The 18,938-nt window shown below is 39.0% G+C and overlaps 1 protein-coding gene and 1 long non-coding RNA gene across 3 annotated transcripts in view; one reads left to right on the top strand and one right to left on the bottom strand.

The window, feature by feature from the left end:
* Positions 1 to 2,591: 2,591 nt before the first annotated feature.
* On the top strand, positions 2,592 to 10,355 carry LOC105749912. Of its 2 annotated transcripts, XR_004233300.1 has the most exons (4): positions 2,609 to 2,650; positions 4,177 to 4,284; positions 4,613 to 4,720; positions 9,991 to 10,355. It is a non-coding gene; the product is annotated as an uncharacterized LOC105749912 (long non-coding RNA). The 2 variants fall into 2 exon arrangements; XR_004233299.1 differs by lacking the exon at positions 4,177 to 4,284 and having other exon boundaries at positions 2,592 to 2,650.
* Positions 10,356 to 15,892: 5,537 nt separating this feature from the next.
* Positions 15,893 to 18,938, bottom strand: part of LOC100923605 (NACHT, LRR and PYD domains-containing protein 12-like) — a 31,691-nt gene continuing 28,645 nt past the window's right edge. The window contains 1 exon segment of the mRNA XM_031961467.1: positions 15,893 to 16,104. Within this exon segment, the coding sequence (XP_031817327.1) occupies positions 15,893 to 16,104 (212 nt within the window).

Raw genomic sequence — 18,938 nt, 5'->3', positions numbered from 1 at the left:
CTCTTGAGCTTCTTTTGTAAGGTGGCGTGGTGAGTTTAATGCCCTGTCTCCCCTTAAAATGTCATATAATGGTTGCAATTGATAGATAGTCAAGCCTAACACTATACGTGTCCATTGGATATTTCCTATCAATTTCTGAAATCATTCAAGGTGTTTAGCTTCTCTGTTCTTAAGGAAAGTTTTTTTACTGTAAGCACCTTAGGGCATACTTCATATCCTAAACATTGAAAAGGAGCATGTTTTTGAAATTTTTCTGGAGCTATGTGCAATTTGTAGTTCCTTAGTGTTTCTATTGTCTTTTGTAGACATGCTTCTAACATTTGTTCCTCAGGTGCACACCCCAAGTTACCATCTATGTAATGTAACCACATAATGTTTGGAAATGCTTTTCTTACTAGAATAAGAGTAGCAGCAACATACATTTGACACAAAGTAGGGCTGTTTTTCATTCCCTGTGGCAAAACTATCCCTTCATCTCTTTTATAAGGCTCAGCTAAGTTAGTGCTGGGCACTGAAAAGGCAAATCTTTTCATATCCTCCTTATCCAGAGGGATAGAATAGAAACAATCCTTAATGTCTATAATCCAAAGAGGTCATTCTCTAGGCAACTGAGTAGGAGATGGAAGCTCAGGCTGAAGAGTTCCCATAGTTTCCATTTGTTCATTTACCTTTCTTAAATCTGTCAACATCCTCCATTTTCCAGATTTCTCTCTTACAACAAATACAGGGGAATTCCAAGGACTTAGAGAAGGTTATAAGTGTCCTTGGTCAAGTTGCTCCTGTACTATATTTAAAAAGGCCTGAATTTTATCTCTAGCTAAGGGCCACTGTTTTATCCACACTGGTGTATCAGTTTTCCATTGGATAGGTGTGGTGTTCTTTTTCTTTAAAATAATAATAATGATTCTCTCTAGGTGTAGGTTTCTTGGGGAGGTTTTCTGGAGGCAGCCTTAGTTTCAGTTAAAAGTAATAATCACCTCAAACACAGCCAGATGATAAAAGTTCAGATCTTTATTTCTTATCTCTTTCCTTGGGCCCAGTTAGCTCAGAGGCCTATCTCTCTGCTTGGTTCCAAGAACTCCCTCCGAATGTCTCCAAATCCAAAGGTTTGTCCTTCAGCCTCCAGCTTGAAAATGAATCTCTCTTACCTCCGAGAGAGGGCTTGTGGGCTTCCTCCCAGAGTGCTCCTTTCCGACCCCTGGGAATGTTCCGAAGTCACTCACCTGAAGCTAAGAGCCTCTTATATATAATCTCCCAAAGGTTAACTCCTCCTCCTGGAGGCAGGGATTAAGGGAGGTATGAATTCAGATATCTCATACTAAACCCTGAAATCTCCCAAACGTGTGAACTCCAATGAGTACTTAAATACTTCTTGCTTATATGAGCTCTCTAAAGGTGTGAACACAAGCATTGTTTCTATCGGTTGTACTTAGTACCTTGTTTCTTCTGGCCCATAACATCTCCTTGTACGATCAGATTAATCATACTGAACCATGCTAAATTAGATAATTATTGTCTCTATCAACTCTAATGACTTAACAATTTGAAAAGATTCCAACAGATAGGAACACGTGAAAGTGTTGGCAGGCCTTCAACAGCAGACCTGCCTATAAAATTGAAGTACTCATTTGTAATCCTAACTTTTGTAAAATATCTCTTCTCCACAGATTGATGGGGATATTTTCAATTATAAAAGGAGTAAAAATTCCTGTCTCGCCTTCAAATGTCCATCTCAAAGGGGTAGCACTAACTTCAGCTGCTATTGATCCTCCTACACCACACATGTAAGTGTCTGCCTTTATCTTTGGCCAGTGACTAGGCCAGTTGGAACCTCTAATGACTGTATGATCTGTACCTGTGTCTACCAATTCTTCTAATGGTATGCCATTTATATTGATAGTGAGCATAGGATGGTCAGCTATAACTGCTGCTGTCCAGTATATTCCTGGATTCTGCTGCTTGGAGTCAGAATCTGGGCAACTATCACCAGGTTGCTTATCAGGAGTCTGTATCAATAAATCTGATGCTACTACTTCTCCTGGGTGATAAATCACATATCGTCTGCCTATATTAGTGACTGGGATATTATCTACACATTCCCCAGTTTCCCACATCAGTGTGTGGATGGACACTGTTTTGTACATACTCTCAGGAGGTAAAATGGTCAAGCCTACTGTGCCTGGAGGCAAGGGATCCATAGCCTGGAGAGGAACAGATTTCTCCTCTCCAGGGGGTATCTCAGTTGTGCCAGCTGCATACAACTCTATTCTCCCCAATTGTAATCCTTTTTCTCCCATCAGATTGCTTCCTGGCTGATTGATCATGTCTGAGTACTGACCTTCTAAAGATTCTCTGGGTGTAGCATTGGCTGCCATCATGCCCCAAGTATTTTTTGTCTTGGACCCTGGAGCTGGGCCCCCTCCATTTTCCTGAATCAGTCTACATTCTGATGCCCATTGGAAGTCTCTGTTGCATTTTGGACATGGGGTTTTGGGTCTTGTTCTTCCACCCTGTTTTCTCACTCTGTCTTTATGCCAACATTGAGTTTCAGATGCCTTGACGAGTCTCTCTGGAAGCCCCTTGCCAAAAGGGACCCTGTTTTCCCACGTTCAGATCTTGGGAAGTCTGCATCATAGCCTGACTATAAAAGGTATTTGTGCCCACTGTGGCACAGCATCTTGTTCTTTTCTAAAGGAGCATCCTTGTGTAGTCCTAGTATAATTCTTCTATAAACCTCATTAGCATTTTCTTTAGCAAGTTGCCTTATCATAATTTTTGTTGCTATATTTTCACCAGTAGTTTGTATGACAGCTGTCTGCAGACGTCCCACAAAATCAGCAAAGGGTTCATTTGGACCTTGTGCTATTTTTCTGAAGGTTTCCCCTCTATCTTGCCTTCCTAGGATAAAGCCCCATGCTTTGATAGCAGCAGAAGCAATTCCCTCATATGCTACTATGGGGTAATTAATCTGTGCTAAAGTGTCTGCATAAGAATCTACCTGTTAGTTGGTCACAGGTGACTGGTGTATTAATTCCAGTTTGCCTATTTCATTGGGCTTGTATCCTACAGTGTTTACCATATCCAGAAAGCCACAAATTTTGTCCAGGTTCTAAGCATGTCCTTGCTATAGATCTCCAGTCATTAGGTGTTAAAATTTCATAAGCCAAATTCTCTAATAATATCTTAACATAAGATCATGCAGTCCCGTAAAGAGTGCAAGCCTTTTTCAGATCTTTGATAATTTCTAGATTAAAAAGAGTTTATCTTCTCCTTTTTTGATCTGAAAGTTAAGCTGTTCAATCACAGGATAAATTTCTATTCTCAAATCAGCTGTGTTCTGCCCTTCCTCTTTGGCTCTAAGTAGTACCTTTTGCAATGGAGTCATAGTTGGAGGGTGATTGCTGGGGGGGAGGTGCTCATGATATCACTTCCCCTCCCATTCCTCTTCTTCCCTCCACCCAGGAAGGTGAAATTGATGGGGGAGGGTCAAAAGCCTGCTCAGGTGTAGGTGGAGGTGAAGCTGGGCTGTGAGAGTGAGAAGCACCACTTAACTCCCCATGCCTTTCAGCCATATTTTCATTACCCTGCCCCTTCTGTTCCTCTTTCTTCTCATCTTCCTCATCTGGCTGTATTTAAAACTTTTCTTTTTTCTATAACTTGTGGAATTCTTTAAGGCCAATTGTATTATGTTGTACATATAGAATGTTTCCTTAGAAACTGAATCAGGACCTTTATCATTATAATATTCACATAATTGATCTCCTATGAGTTTCCAATTATCTGCCTCTATTCCTTCTTCCTTGAAGAACCAAGGGCACATGCATTCTAATGTATCCAAGAGTCCACCAATTTGCTCCCCAGTTACAATCAAACCCTTTCTCTTTATCAGTCTGAGGATGCTTCCTGTAGATCTCCCTTGGAATGGGGCTGGGGGAGGATTTTTTTCCTAGTATCTGCCTCATTCCATCTAGAAAAAGAAAGTTACTAGTTTAGCCCTTAACAAAGTAAGTTCCCTGTTTGTCTATTTTAATACTTATCCTATTTCCTGGTCACAGGGACTTCTTCACTGAAATTACGGTCCTTAGTCCATGTTGGGCACCAAATGTAATGTCTGGACTAGCTCCCTGGAGGGTCTCAGTATCAGAGTCAGGATAAATCAAAGCTCTTGGTCTTTAGGGGGAGAAGTGAAGGCAGAAGGAAAGCTGCCACATAGCTTGCCAAAGATGTATCCTGGATGCTGGACTCTGGACTTTGCAGCCTCTCTCCTCTTCATCCAGCCACCAAGTGAGCCTGACTTTTCTCCCTCCTCCCTCCAATCCTGGCCCATGATTATCTCACCACCAAGCATTCAGCAAGCACCAATCATGAGGAGAGCCATCATCTAAATATGTGTTTATAGAGCCATTGTCTCACATGGAATAGGTAATTAGCCTTAAGTGCTCAGTGGTCTCAGATTCAAGCACATCTTTTCAGAGTTTCAGCCCTCTACACTCCATGTTCAGTTTAGTCATTCCTACTTTACAAAGGACTTTCCTATCATTTGGATCTATCCTCTGTTACTCAAGTATTGTCAGAGGGAGTCAAGTAATAAATATTCTTGTTTCTCTTTCAGGAGGAAATCCAGATAAATCTGGAAAGCTTATATAGAATGGGAGGAGAAGCTCAGAGACTTCTGCTAAAAGAAAAGAAAGAACCCCTCATAGGGACTATGATATGGGTTGTAAGTATCTGTCTTTCTCCTCAAATAATATCCAACATATAATCTTGCATATCCTCATTCTCAGATGATTTTGACAAAAAGCCTCCCATTGTTGTTAGTAGCCATATTTGACAAGTGAGGAAACTATGGTTCATAGCCAGTATATTCTTTATCCCATGATATGAATGAGTTTAGACATTTGAGTCAAACCAATGAGTCTTGATCAGAAATCCAGTACTGGGTGTTAAGCTGTCTCTCTCCAAGCTGGCCTCTATCTCTTCCTTCTTGTTTCAGCTTTCTCATCTGTGTTATTTAATCTTAAAGCCTTTCTCCAATCAAATTAGAAAAGTGAGATCTCAAGTAAGAAAGTAATTAAGATGTTAGGAGTCATTGGACAAGTAAGCTTTGAGGAGGAAAATGTTTGCTAATATAATGACATTAAAGCATTACAAGTTGGCTTTGAAAGAGTGAATCAGATTATCCTCCCACTACTATTTTCCCTGGTAACAATCAGTCATTAAACACCTAAGTTTCTCTTATATTTTATGAACTGAGAGGAATAGTGGAAAGCAATCAAAAGGCAATAATGGCCCTTGCTCAGACTAAGGAGAGAGAAAAACATGGAAACAGGCATGTGCAATCAGAAGAAAGGACTAACATGAAAAAAAGATAAGGAAACGGTCTTTGGAGGAATCAGGATTTGAACTGGGGTTGAAAGGAAGCGGGGAGCTCTTCAGATGGTGATGATAACAAGGTGAGTTCCCATCATTAGATGGAGGATACTGCTTGTGGAACAGCAGGAAAGTCATTGTCACTGGATTCTAGGGTACATGGAGGGCGATGATGTTGAGGAAGAATGGAAAGCTTAGAAACATATTTCTGATGTATTTTTAGGTTTGGATGGGAGTCAAACAGACATATTCTTATTATCAGGCTTGTGCAGCAGAGGCAAGTTATAGGGTGTTTGTACTAGGTAAGCAATCACTGCTTTATATTCATAGAGAAGATGGCTACAAATATCTCAGCAGTTACACAACATTTAATGAGGATAAATGACATCAAAGGATAAGGATTTCTTCAGAATTTAGCTGGTTTGTGTCTAAAAATACACAGGAATATGAAGTCATGCTTCCTTCATTGTGAGTTGGAGAGGTTTGTGAGAGTCAGGAAGGCGAGCTGTCCATTGTTGGGAGACTTCATGAAGGCATTGCAATGGGATTGCAGCCATTAGTGTGTCACATGAGCAAAAATACTGAAGGAGATATTCTGGTTGACTACAGAGAAAGCCTGGACGTTGGAGAGGCTTCTATAAAGATACATTGGCTCCAATTTATGGAGAAGCTTAAATTTCTAGGAAAGAAGTGTCCATTATATTTAACAGGAAATAGGGAACCATGAAAAAATAGGGAGGAAAAGAGATTCTGGAGAAGACATAGAAGTAAATTACTCCTTAAGACTGAGTGAAATGGGAAATTGAGGAATTCTCAGAATATTAAGTTTGGGTAATTCAAGGCTTAGTAACAACCCTCTGTTTAATCATTAGGCTCTGGGAAGAAGAGCAAAGACTTGCTCTTCCAGGAGAAATCATTTAAGAGATAGGCCCCTTGACCTTTACTCACCTGCTTAGAGAAGAACCTGACTAATTTTTAATGGCCTGGAGATATAAGAAGTCTCCAAAGTGACCATCTCTATTTGTTGACTACTTACCTGAAGTAATATAGACTGAATCTCCTCAGTTACTAGCTCAAGTAATCTAAGAAACCTCTAACCCCTCTGGCTGAATGAATCACTTGCCTCTAAATAAATCTCCTTATTGGGAGGGATTATGTGGTTTCTCATAAAATCATTAACTAAGGTAGATTAAAACTATAACCTGAATTTTAGTTTATGAAAGTCTGATAGGTTTGGGAAAAATGAAACTCTTTGTACAAACATTACAACAGAGTCTTCATATCAGTTTAAGCATTTGCAAATTGTAACCACAGTAAATTTAGGCAAACACACCTGCAATAAGGCCAACTATAGCAGTTTAACTAGAATTTAGCAAACCTTTGCCATTTCCACTTGAGAAGACAGTGAAAATTAACTGGATAAGGGGAGGGGAGTCACCAGTTCCTATTTAATAGCTTCAAACTCAGTGACCATCAGCCTCCTTTCTTTGAACAGTCAGGGAACAGACCACCTGCTTCTCGGGAGATTCTAATAAAACTTATAATCTGCACTTTGAGAAATCTCTGAGTAGCTATTTTTGGTCAGGGGTCGCACTGTACCACACAAGGTGAATTATAATGAAATTCAGAGTCAAGTTTAATGCCTAGGCTTTCGGGAAGCTTATGAGTGTTATGGAACTTAGGAAACAGACAAGTAATCAAAGAAAGAATAGGAGAAATAAAAAAATTTTACTGAATTTGGAAGTATTAGAGATACCTTTAAGAATTGAGAATCCAAGTTTGTAATAGTAAAGGAGACAAGTTTCTCCTACTGTACCATGGTAAGTGGTTGAATGAATGGGATGAAAGACAGTTCTTTTGGGAGAAGGAAGGCAAAGGATACAGAAAGAAAGTTTCTTAAATGTCTTAAAAATTATAAAAAAAAAAATGGAAAACACCTAAGATGCCATCCATATGTGCAGAAGCTCTAATTTTAAAGGATAAATTTGAAGTCAGAAGCTAAGTAATTTCTCCCAGCTCACACAACAGGGAGGAGGGTTCCCTAGGCTCTTGACTCCTACTTAGCCAAAAGCTCTTTGAATTATACCAACACATTGAACAAGCAAGGAAGGGGAGATTTGGGTGTCCTTTTGGTATATTATCTAATATCTTTCTCTTCAGGACCATACAAACAGAAGAATATTTCAAAAGCAACTTAAGCAACTGTGGGAATATTTGAAAAGGGAGGAGAAAGTGAATGAAGAAAAAGTTGTGGGGAAGGAAAACAAGTTCTATGAGCTTTATCAAACACTGAAGGAGATGGAGGCTAAGCAGGAACTAAAAATCATGGAGGAAAAGAAGGAATGGGAGACCATGATGTCCATCGGGAGCAAATTTCTAACTGACATAATCACTGAGCTGGAGGAAAAGATGCAGAAGTCAGATGTAGAAATGGTACAGACTCATCAGAGTCTGTTCTTTATGGGGATTTAAAAAAGCTTAGACATCCTTTCCTGCTCTTCCAAGATTCCAAAAGATTTTTTATAGGGCCTTCCCTTGTTTCCTGTAGTATATATCTTGTATTTCTTGGGGGTGGGTGAGAGGAAAAAGGCAGGGGGGGTCACTTCTGAAAGATGAGGTGTCTGACTACAGGCAGTTTGGCTTGAAAGCAGCCTGGAGGGCTCTTAGTCATGCTGGGCCAAGTGATTCAAGCATCTGAAACCTTTGAAATCCTATTCCTCTAACTTGGATCTATCATATATGTCAGGTAGTAAAAAAAAAAAAAAAAGTGATACAGGGACACTCTTAAGGTATCTTAAGAATTTAGAATCACTTGTATGACATGGGAGACACTGGCACAGGAACACAGCTTTTTTAGAAATGAGTGTCACACCCATCACAGGAAGGATTTAGAAGAAACTTCACCGACTTTACTTATCTTATTCTTTATTTCTTTCTGGGATGTGGCAGAAACAATGGAAAAGTATGTTTTTTTCTGTATATTACATAATTGTTGAAGCTAATTTGGGAATTGGAGGTGAATAAGCAGGTACGTTTTCTCATAAGAGGTAGAGGAAATACATCATTTAGTACAATGAAAGGCACAGTCTGTATAATATTAATAATTTTTTTTCTACAAGAGTTTGGTTTGGCCAAATTTGGAACCTCTCATACTGAATCTGGATGATTCTTATATCAGTGCTGTGGTGAAGGTTTTAAAAGTCTTTCAATAAGTATCATTCTCTTAGGCAAGAATCTTTGGGCTTTCCTCACAAGGTTCCTAGGAGTCAAACCCATTAGAAGGGTAATCTTCAATATTTCCATTTTCAAAGCTTTGATGACCTTGTGCTTTTAACATGGAAATCACTCCTAGTATAGAAGTCTCAGGTGCCAGGTACATGCCAAGAGAAAGAAGAAAGAAGCTGACCCAGAGTAAAGTGTTGGGGGAAAAGCAAGGAGAAAAACAAGTAAAGGGAGAAATGAATTCATGAGATCTACAGAGAGTTCTCAGTTTGTTCTTCCTGCCAATATTTGATTAGATTCTTCTCTATTGGGACCTTTAGCACGAAGCCTTGCCTAGAGATGGAGAGCAGGGTTGGTAGAAGCACATAGAGGACATTTGAAGTTGATTGGACGTAGGTATTAGGACATCTGAGCATGGTCCTTGACATATATGAAGTTCTTATAGACTCTTTTACTCGTTGTTGAAGGGTAGAAAACAAGAAGAAATAGGACTTAGAGGAAAAAAATGCCAAGGGGTCTAGACAGAGGAGGATTTTATTAAGGAATGACTGTGCCGTTTCTAAAATATGTAACAGATAGAGGAAGGACTAGGTACTGGAGGAGATAGTTGTCCAAGGGGAAAGAACTTCCTGGATCAGAAGTGTATAACATTTTCCTCCTCACACGTTTTGTGTAGCAGAAAGTTCATTTTTTCACTCCTTTCATTTCTGCCTGGTAATTGCTCCAATCAATGGACATGTGGGGATAAAATTTCCTTCCAGTCTTTCTTTTTTATCTACATGATGAACGAATTTTTGGGGAGGTAAAAGTGATGATACTGAGGACCCAATTAATTTTGAGAAATTTAGAATAGAGAGAACTTGACCATTTTCTAATTATATTGTTACTTAATTAGCTAAGTATTTAATCTCATGAAGTCTTAGTTGATAGGAAGGGCAACTTCTAATTCATTGCTTAGATCACGAGAGCTGGAAAACTCTGGGCATTCCAAACCAGGAAGTAATTCAGTCTTAATATCTGTGTCTATAAATCTGTAAACAGTTATTCCTATAACTGGAGTTATTCTTTACTAAAAGAAGAAAGAGTTCACTGGGTCATTTTGCCTTACTTAAAACTAGAAAGATTAAAATACTATCTTCACCTCTACTTTGAAAGTTTTCTTATCCTATAAAAGGCTGCTCTTGAAATGACTTTGATGGCCTATTAAACAAAAAGTAATTGCCTGGGAAAGAGAACTCTGGTTCTCAGCTATCATAGCATAGTTGTTTACTGAAAATTTCTCCTCTGAAAATTTTCATGATTATCCAAAGAACGAATGCTCTAGGATTCAAGTAAAATCTTCCTCTCACTAAGGATATTGAAATCCTTTCTTTGGACTGAAATCTTTCTCTTTTTTAGGACATAAAGTCTGAGAGAGAAGCAATTTCTACAAATTGTGTGAGGAGATAAAAAGGGTCATCAGAATTGTCCCTGGCTTCTAAATGAAGAAATTTCTTGCTTATATGTTTGGAAGTTTTGAAGCTGAAGACATTGGAGTAAGAGAGTTCATTATCAAGGCTTAGTCCAAAGATAAAGTATTTGAAGAAGACTGCCAGAATTATCATCACTTTCATGATTGCCATGAAGAATGATTAATCATATAGCAGGTCTTTTCCTCCAATAAAAAGATAGTATGGATAAAGATGCCTTTGTACAGAACTTGAGATGATTCTAGATCGTGTTAAATCTATTGTATTTAATAAAGTTCATATCTTATCCATTCATTCTGTCTACTGCTTTCATATTTAGTTCGTCAGATAATTATAAATCTAGAAGAAAGTTTCTTAAGTAGGCATTAAATGGAATGCCTTCTTCTCACTAAAAGTTATTGGATAGATATCACGGGATCTGTGAATTCCTGGTGACCAAGACTAGCCTCCAAAAATAGTACCACTGGCATTGGAAAGTTCTTTTCAAATTATCAATGACCTGATTATGATCAGTCTGTGAGAGCTTAACTCCTGGAGAAGTCATTGTGATATACACAATTATTAAATATTTATTGTAATTTTCACACTCCATGATCTCCCTTTCTTAGGTGTCAGGGAAGGCAGATGGTAGAAGTAGTAAAACTTAAATCACCAGGTGGTTTTTTTCAAATAAGGTTCAAATCTGCCCTCAACCACTTATGAGCTGTGTGATACTAGACAAGTCATTTCACTTCTTTCTGCTATAATCCCCTCACCTTTAGAATGGGGATAATAACACAGTAACCAAGTGCAGAATATTTAGAAAGTCCCAAGCAAGATTTTGAGTGTGTAGCTGCCCTTTACTGGTCAAGGCAAATTTGTGGTTCCTGACAGCTAAAGACATCTCCAAATTCAACTATAGTTCACTCAAAAATGATCACTCGTGTGCAAGAAGTTTGGGGCATTAGAAGTCTCTGTGATTGGCCAGCTGTATAACTCTGACATGTTATTTTTGTATAAAGTGTTTGAAGATGATGATGCCAGAATTTTCACCACTTTCACGATTTCCATGAAGAATGATGAATCTACAGTGGAGCAAAGGGTGATTTCTCATTTTCAAAACTTACCTCTTCAGGTTTACCAAATACAAAGTTACTATAATTACTGTTGTAAGTTGTGTGTGTGCTATCTTAAAGTGATCCCCAATTGTTCTAATCTCTATCTGACCACTGGATCTTAATGACTCTAGAGGTGAAAATGAGGCAGGTGACCTTGCCCAGCCGACCCTTACTTAAATACAATTCATTTGCAGATCATCTCTCCTTCCTCCCTTCCTTCCCTTCCTTCCCTTTTTTCCTTTCTTCTATTCTTCCCTTTCTTCCCTTCCTTCCTTCCCTCCCTCCCTCTCTTCTTTTTCTCATTCTTTCCCTTCTTATCTTTTCCCCATTCCTCCCTCTAACCTTTTAGGGTATCATACCCTTACCTACAGATGCTCTTAACAGCATTTTTTAAAATTTCTTTTGCACATCTGAATTCTCTGAAAATATCTTAGAGTTTACTGTCTAGGTTTCTTAAGGAGCATGCCTTAAACCAAAAGATATCTGATTCTTCACTGATTGGCCACAAATAGGTCCAGGGCCAAGCCCCATTTGGTGATTATGTGGTTCCTAATTAACTCATATTGAATGTAAACATCAATGTTTTTTTGCTTTGACCAGAAACCTGAGGATCATCTTCTCCCAGATTTATTTATTTTATTTGTTTATATTTTTTGGGGGGTGGGGTGGGGGTGGATTGGGGGTTTGGACTAAGTGAAAGAGGAGATTCTTTGCCTCAATTGCTTTTGTCAGATAAACAGACCTGCTGAAGTCTTTATCTTCAAAAGGCCAAGATCTTTCATTTCTTTTAAGACCATCTCTAGTGATCTTGATCTGTATCTTGCCACTAGACCCAGATGGCTCTGGAGGGAAAGTGAGACAACTGATCTTACACAGCTCTCTCTCACTTAAATCCAATTTACTTGTATGTCATGGCATCACCTCTGATGTCATGATCCTCTTTCAGTATGAAGGACAAAAAATAACTTTCTGGAGACCATTTTCATAATTACATCCTTATAAGATACTGTAATGTCTGGGACTCCTAAACCTCCTTTTAATTTTTTTCAATTTATAATATTAGGTGAAATGAATAAAGGGGAAAGCAAGGAGTGTTGGAGGGCAGGTAGAAAACTTGGGACATGAAGTCACTGTTGGTATAACTGCACAGTAATCCAACCATTCTGAAGAACAATCTGGAATTATGCCCAAAGCGTTATAAAACTAGGAAAATCCTTTGAACCAGCAATACCACTACTAACTCTCTTAATTAGAAGAAAAGATGATTAAAGAAAAAGGAAAAGAATCCATAGGTACTAAAATATTGATAGCAGTTCTTTATGGTGCCACAGAACTGGAAACTGCAGAAAGGTCCATCATGTGGGAAATAGCTGAACAGTTTGTCACATGTGACTATGATGGAATACTTCTATGTTATAAGAAATTATATGCTCAATGATTTTAGCAAAACATAGAAAGACTTCCATGAAATAAGGATGCATGAAATGTGGAGAACCAAAAGGACACTCTATACAGTAACAAAAACAACCACTTTAAGAACATCTCTGAGTGACTGAGCCATTTTGACTATTACAAATTCCCAAATTAACTACAAAGGACATATGAAGGAATATGTCATCTTCAACCAGATAAAGAACTGATAGAATTATAAGAATAGCATATGTTTACATAGATGTATATACATACATGGATCCCCAAAACATATTTGTGTCTTATGTTAGCCATTTCTAGGATGGGGGCAGGGAGAGAAGAAAAAAATTTTTAAAAAGAAAATTTCAAGATAATTTTATAATACATTTAAAAGGAATGGGAAATTTGTATATAATAGATTTGCAAACACATAAAGTCTTCTTTTTTCTATTGTACTATGTCATGGAAATCCTTCCCTCTTCCTCCCAGAAAAGGACCAAGAAGAGTTGAAGAGGCTAAATAAAGTTCATAAAGATAAATTCATATTTTTCCTAAGTACTTCTCTTGGCCCCACTCTCATGAACCCACTGCAAAATGCTTAAAGTACATGGGGTGGAGATAAAACAAAGTATATAACAGAAATGTATTATATTTGTATGTAAAAAAATTAGTTTTCTTAGATTAAAATCAGTTTTCTCTTGCTCTAACTCCCCACCAACTAAATGACAAAAACAAAACCCCTGCAATAAATACGCACAGTCAACAAAACAATTTCCAAAAATATATTTTAATCTACTCCCTAATTCTACTACCTCTTTGACAGAAAGTAGATAGTATGTTTTATCATGAGTTCTCTGGAGAAATGGTTGGTTATTGTGTTTGTTAGGATCCTTAAATCTTCTGAAGTTATTGGAGAATCCCCTGACTTCACTGAAGATTCGATTCAACCATGATCTTCTGGAGAAAACCTTTTCTGTTCATCCCCAATGCTAATACCCTCTCTATAAGGTATCTTTTTTCTAATCTTTAAACATTTTTATAGTCTCGACCTCCTCTTGCTTTGGTTTTCCAAGGGATTTACAGGTGACTCCCCACAAGGCAGTGGGTTAGATGGGGGAGGTGACCCTCAAGGAGGGAGGCTTCTGAGGGAAGGTCAGAAAAGCAGAAACTCTGGGAGCTACAGAGTGGGAAAGAAGCACCGTCCAGCACTGGAGAGGAAGTTGGGGAATGAAATATCTTTAGGGAGAAAGTCCATTTTCTGTGAGGGCTGGAAAATGGAGACCATGAAAGGACAATATCTGAGACAAAGAATTTGGTAACAGATTCCAGAGGCTGATGCATAAAGAAAGGGCAGAGATGGACAGAAACTGAATGGGGCAGGGCCAGGATGCATCCTGGGAGGGGCTGAAAATGAAGTCTCTCCTAGGAAGAGGGATCCAACTCAGCAGAATGAATCTGAAAGGCAGGAATAATGGGAGTGGGAGGCAGGAATCTGCTGCAATAAGACTAGAAGGGCAACTATTGATCAGAATATTGTACAGATCAGAACAAAGGCAGGAAGGTCCTTAGGAATGATACTCCAGAGGTCCCTGCAGTGGAGGCCTCCAATCTCAGGCAACTTGTGACTATGGATGTTGGATTTTCTCCACTTTTCAGTGGCAAGAGTGGTCCTTTGTGTTTCTTCTTTGTCGAAACAGGGAAAGATCAGTAGAAGAGACTTTTTAGATATTAATCACAGTAGGGAGGACTCTGAAATGCAGGAAGTTTCCAATTCCAGGCAGCCCATGGTCTGGGTAGTAGGATTTCCTTAGAGACCATCTCATATTAAGGATAAGAAAATTAATGCTGGTCAAAGAAAAATGGCTCATTAAAAAGCCTCTAGTGATTGAAGTTATCCAGAACTAGTGCGTCTTCAGCATCCCAGCTGAAGAGCTCTTTCGTAGCCGTATGATAATCGTTCCAAGTGATGTGAAAAGATTTTCTTGAATTTGGGCTGGTCATTGTCTTTTCTAGGGTTTCACCTAAGTGCCATTTCCACAAGCTGTGAAAACATAAATATTTTGTTGTATCTTTACCTGAGTTTTTTTAATAGCCCTGATGCCTGTGTTCTCTGTCAAATCCATTCTGTCTCCCACACTTTGTTCCCTTTTATAGTTTCTATGACATAAAAGTGTGTGAGGGTGAGGGTGTGTGTATACAAAAGCTACTATAGGACAGTTTTTAGCAACATATCTGCTATATCTGACATAGCTTTAAGCTTAGTCCTTCCCAACCCTCCTCATGACTGGCTCAGTGACCGTCAGGAGAAGACCTGGTCTGCAGGAACATCATCAGAATCAGGTCCAGCACAGGCTGGCCACAATCTCCCTTCACAATCATGACAGACAGTTGGTCCTATACCAGGTTTTAAAGAAAAACCAGCCCCTAAGTACGAGAAGGGCAGGAACCCTGGCTGCACAAGAGTTCTTATGAAAAACTTCTGGTTGTGCAAGTCACCATGAATCAGTGGTGTGAGAAATCAAGGCAAAATGGCCAATGAGAAATTTGGGATCATGGGAGAAGCACAGGATACAAAAGGAGGGAGGGGTTAGTTCTCCTACTCTCTGCCCTGGTCACACCAGGACTGGTTCCTCACTGTGTACTCTCAGCAGAGGAGAAGGGGCTGGTCTCAAAAAGGACATTAAGAACTAAAGGACATACCTAGGATGGATAATCAGGATACAGAGCAGGAGGGGAAATAAGGATGGAAGGAAAGAAGCCATTTTTAAGCACCTACTATGTGCCAGACACTGTGTTAGGCATTTTATATATAGAAATAATCTCATTTGATTCTCAAAGCAACTCTGTGAAGTAGGTGCTATTGCTCTCCCCACTTTACAGGTGGGAAAACTGAGGCACATAGAGGTTCAGTGACTTAGGTCCCACAGCTGATAAGCATCTAACTCAGGTCTCTTGCTGACTCCAAGCCTCATGTTCTGTCCATGGCACCACCTAGTGGCCTCCTGGCCAGGGACAGATTAGCTGAATTCCAGGATCTGCAGGCCATGCAATGGGAAGGTTTCACTTTTTGCTTTTATTTTTATGGTTCTCCTGCTGGGGAGGCAGTGGGAGAAATAAATGACTGTAAAAATACATTTAATCTTCCTCTCTTTATTAACCTATCTTTCCAAGGAGCTTATAAGTAGCAGAGGAGCCTGGTTGGTACAAGGTGGAGCTGACCAGGGATATCTAACTCACACAGGAATGAATCCCTGACGGCCAAATATTAACTCAGAAAACGACAGGTTCACATTGTCCAGGCTGTGTTACATGTGAATGTGTCTGTTAAATATCCCCGACAGCATCAGCGTGGGCCCCCTGGGAGGTGTTGGGCCCCCTGGGAGGTGTTGGTCCTCCTGGGAGGTGTTGGGCCCCCCTGGGAGGTGTTGGTCCCCCTGGGAGGTGTTGGGCCCTCTGGGAGGTGTTGGGCCCATCTGGGAGGTGTTGGGCCCCCTGGGAGGTGTTGGTCCCCCTGGAAGGTGTTGGGCCCCTCCGGACTGAATCAGGAGGAGAAGACCGTGTCTCCCCAAGGAAGCCCTGCTGTGGGATCCTCGGCAGCTCCCTCTCTGTTCAAATCTGAACTCAATCACTTGACATTTCCTGGTTGTGTGACCCTGGGCAAGTTACTTAACTCTAATTGCCTCAGAGGGGGAAAAAAAGTTTTGAGTTTAGAATTCTGTCCTTCCCTCTCTCCTCCGTGAGACAGTAAGGATTCTGAGAGATATGTTATATATGTTCAATCATGTAAAACATTTCATATAATTCTTTGTATGCAAGAAGACTCGAAAGAAACGAAGTTAAAAGTAATATTCAGACATTAGTTCTTTCTCTGGAGACAGTACTTTTCATCGTGAATCCTGTTAATTGTCCTGGACCACTGAATTGCCGAGAACATCAAGTCGTTTACAATTCTTCATTATACAATATTTCTGTTACTGTATACAATCAATCACACCCTTGATTTTTCACTCAAAAGTGTTGGTTCCACTGCCATGTTCATGGACTCTAAAATTCCATTTTCTGATTATTATTATTTAGTATTCCATCTTTCCCTTTGCTTTACAATCCTTAGCCCTAGCCCTGTTTGTAGTGGCCAGAAACTGGAAACTGAGTGGATGCCCATCAATTGGAGAATGGTTGGGTAAATTGTGGTATATGAATGTTATGGAATATTATTGTTCTGAAAGAAATGACCAGCAGGATGATTTCAGAAAGGCCTGGAGAGATTTACATGAACTGATGCTGAGTGAAACAAGCAGGGCCAGGAGATCCTTATATACCTCAACAACAATACTATATGATGATCAATTCTGATGGACGTGGCCATCTTCAGCAATAAGATTAACCAAATCAGTTCCAATGGAGCAGGAATGAACTGAACCAGCTACGCCCAGCAAAAGAACTCTGGGAGATGACTAAAAACCATTACATTGGATTCCCAATCCCTATATTTTTGCCTGCCTGCATCTTGGATTTCCTTCACAGGCTAATTGTACAATATTTCAGAGTCTGATTCTTTTTGTACAGCAAAATAACAGTTTGGTCATGTATACTTATTGTGTATCTAATTTATACTCTAATATATTTAACATCTACTGGTCATCCTGCCATCTGGGGGAGGGGGTGGGGGGAAAGAAGGAAAAAACTGGAACAAAAGGTTTGGCAATTGTTAATGTTGTAAAATTACCCATGCATATAACTTGTAAATAAAAAGTTATGAAATAAATTTAAAAAAACAACCAAAAAAAAAACCCAATCCTTAGCCCTGTCCTTTCATCCTTCCTAATTTTCCAATGTTATCATACTTTAATTCCTTTCTCATACTCTATGATGCTGTAATAATGGCCTTGTTGTTATTATCTATACTTGAAATCCTATTTCCTGACTGCTTTTTCACTCCTTCCCATGCCATCCCTCTTTACCTCCATCTACTAACTTCATCAAGATTCAGATCAAATATCCATTGCAACCCTTATCAACGAATACTTTTCCTCTAAGTTTAACTGCTTTAATTTTTTCTTTCATGTAGTCTTTTGCTTACTGCTTCTTCCATTAAGATGTAAATTTTCTGATGGCAGAGACCAAATTTTTTGCTTTTCTTTGTATCTACAGTGATTAAAAGTATTGATTAATTAGCTGTCTTTTAGAGATTTATGTTTCTTTCAAAGTAAAGCCCAGGCACTAAGGCCCAAAGGAAAATTTCTTGAAAAGGTTTTTTAGTCTTTACATTTTATTTTTAATACCTCTTTCCACTTTCTTATGTAGCAAAACAAAAGCCTATTGATATTAGACTCCAAAGGCATTACTTCTCACTGTCACTGAGGAAGAAAACATTTTGTTTCGGGAATATATTGACAGAAAACAATTTTTAAGATAAAAAGACTCTCAAATGTACAAAAGAATTTGTGATTTCATGTATTTTGGAGGTCCTTTTTATGATGCAGATTAAACCCCATTAATACTTATCCATCCTTTGGCCTCTTTCTTTGTTTCTCATACACTGACCCCAGAGGATCCACCCAACAAGTTGGAGGACTTCCTCACTTTCTGGGATTGCCAGGGAATCACTAAAGTACTTGAGCTGTTGTTATTGTTTGTCCTTTGTTCTTGAAGATGACCAGAACATCAGGGAGCTGATGCCATGACATGCAGGTAAGTTAGATTTAAGTGCAGGAGGGCTGTACAAGGTCACCTGCTTCACTGTCCCCTCCAGAGCCACCTGAGTCTAGAGGCCTGATATAGATCAGGAAGACTGGAGATGGCCCTGGATGATGACACTCAAACTATCCTTTCATCAAATTGATCACAAAGCCAGTTCATTTTTTCTTCCTATCATAAAACTTCTTGATGACACATCCTTTATTCCTATTCTTCAAAGTTTCTCATTGGTAATGTTTTGCAAAACATAAACATATATAACCATAATAAGCTCCTGCACTACCATTTGTATGATATTCATTCTTAATTCTTTGGAGACTGCATATTCTACTTCTTACTATTATACAGTAATACCTATACAATGGGGGTGTAGAAAAGATGTGTCTTTGTGTCCATGAAAATCTTTGAGTCAACAAAGACTGAAATATCCTGAAGGCTATCCAGTTCATTTACCTCCTCCTGTTCAATTAGGAGCCCCAACTGAATGTCCATGTGCACTGTTTGTCCAAGATACACACAAACTGGATGAGTGCCATAGGTTTTCTATTCAAATGAAAGCCATAATTCTTGTCAACAGAATTTTTTATTCATTTAGTTTTTTCTATGTGGATAGTTAAATCAAACTCCTTTGAGTGGTTAAAGATGCCCTGTAATGTTCTGTTATTTGATACAA

This window comes from Sarcophilus harrisii, chromosome 3 (genome assembly GCF_902635505.1).
Source record: "Sarcophilus harrisii chromosome 3, mSarHar1.11, whole genome shotgun sequence".
Taxonomy (NCBI): Eukaryota; Metazoa; Chordata; class Mammalia; order Dasyuromorphia; family Dasyuridae; genus Sarcophilus; species Sarcophilus harrisii.
The sequence above is the reverse complement of the archived record's forward strand: the minus strand, read 5'-3'. Positions and strand labels throughout refer to the sequence as shown.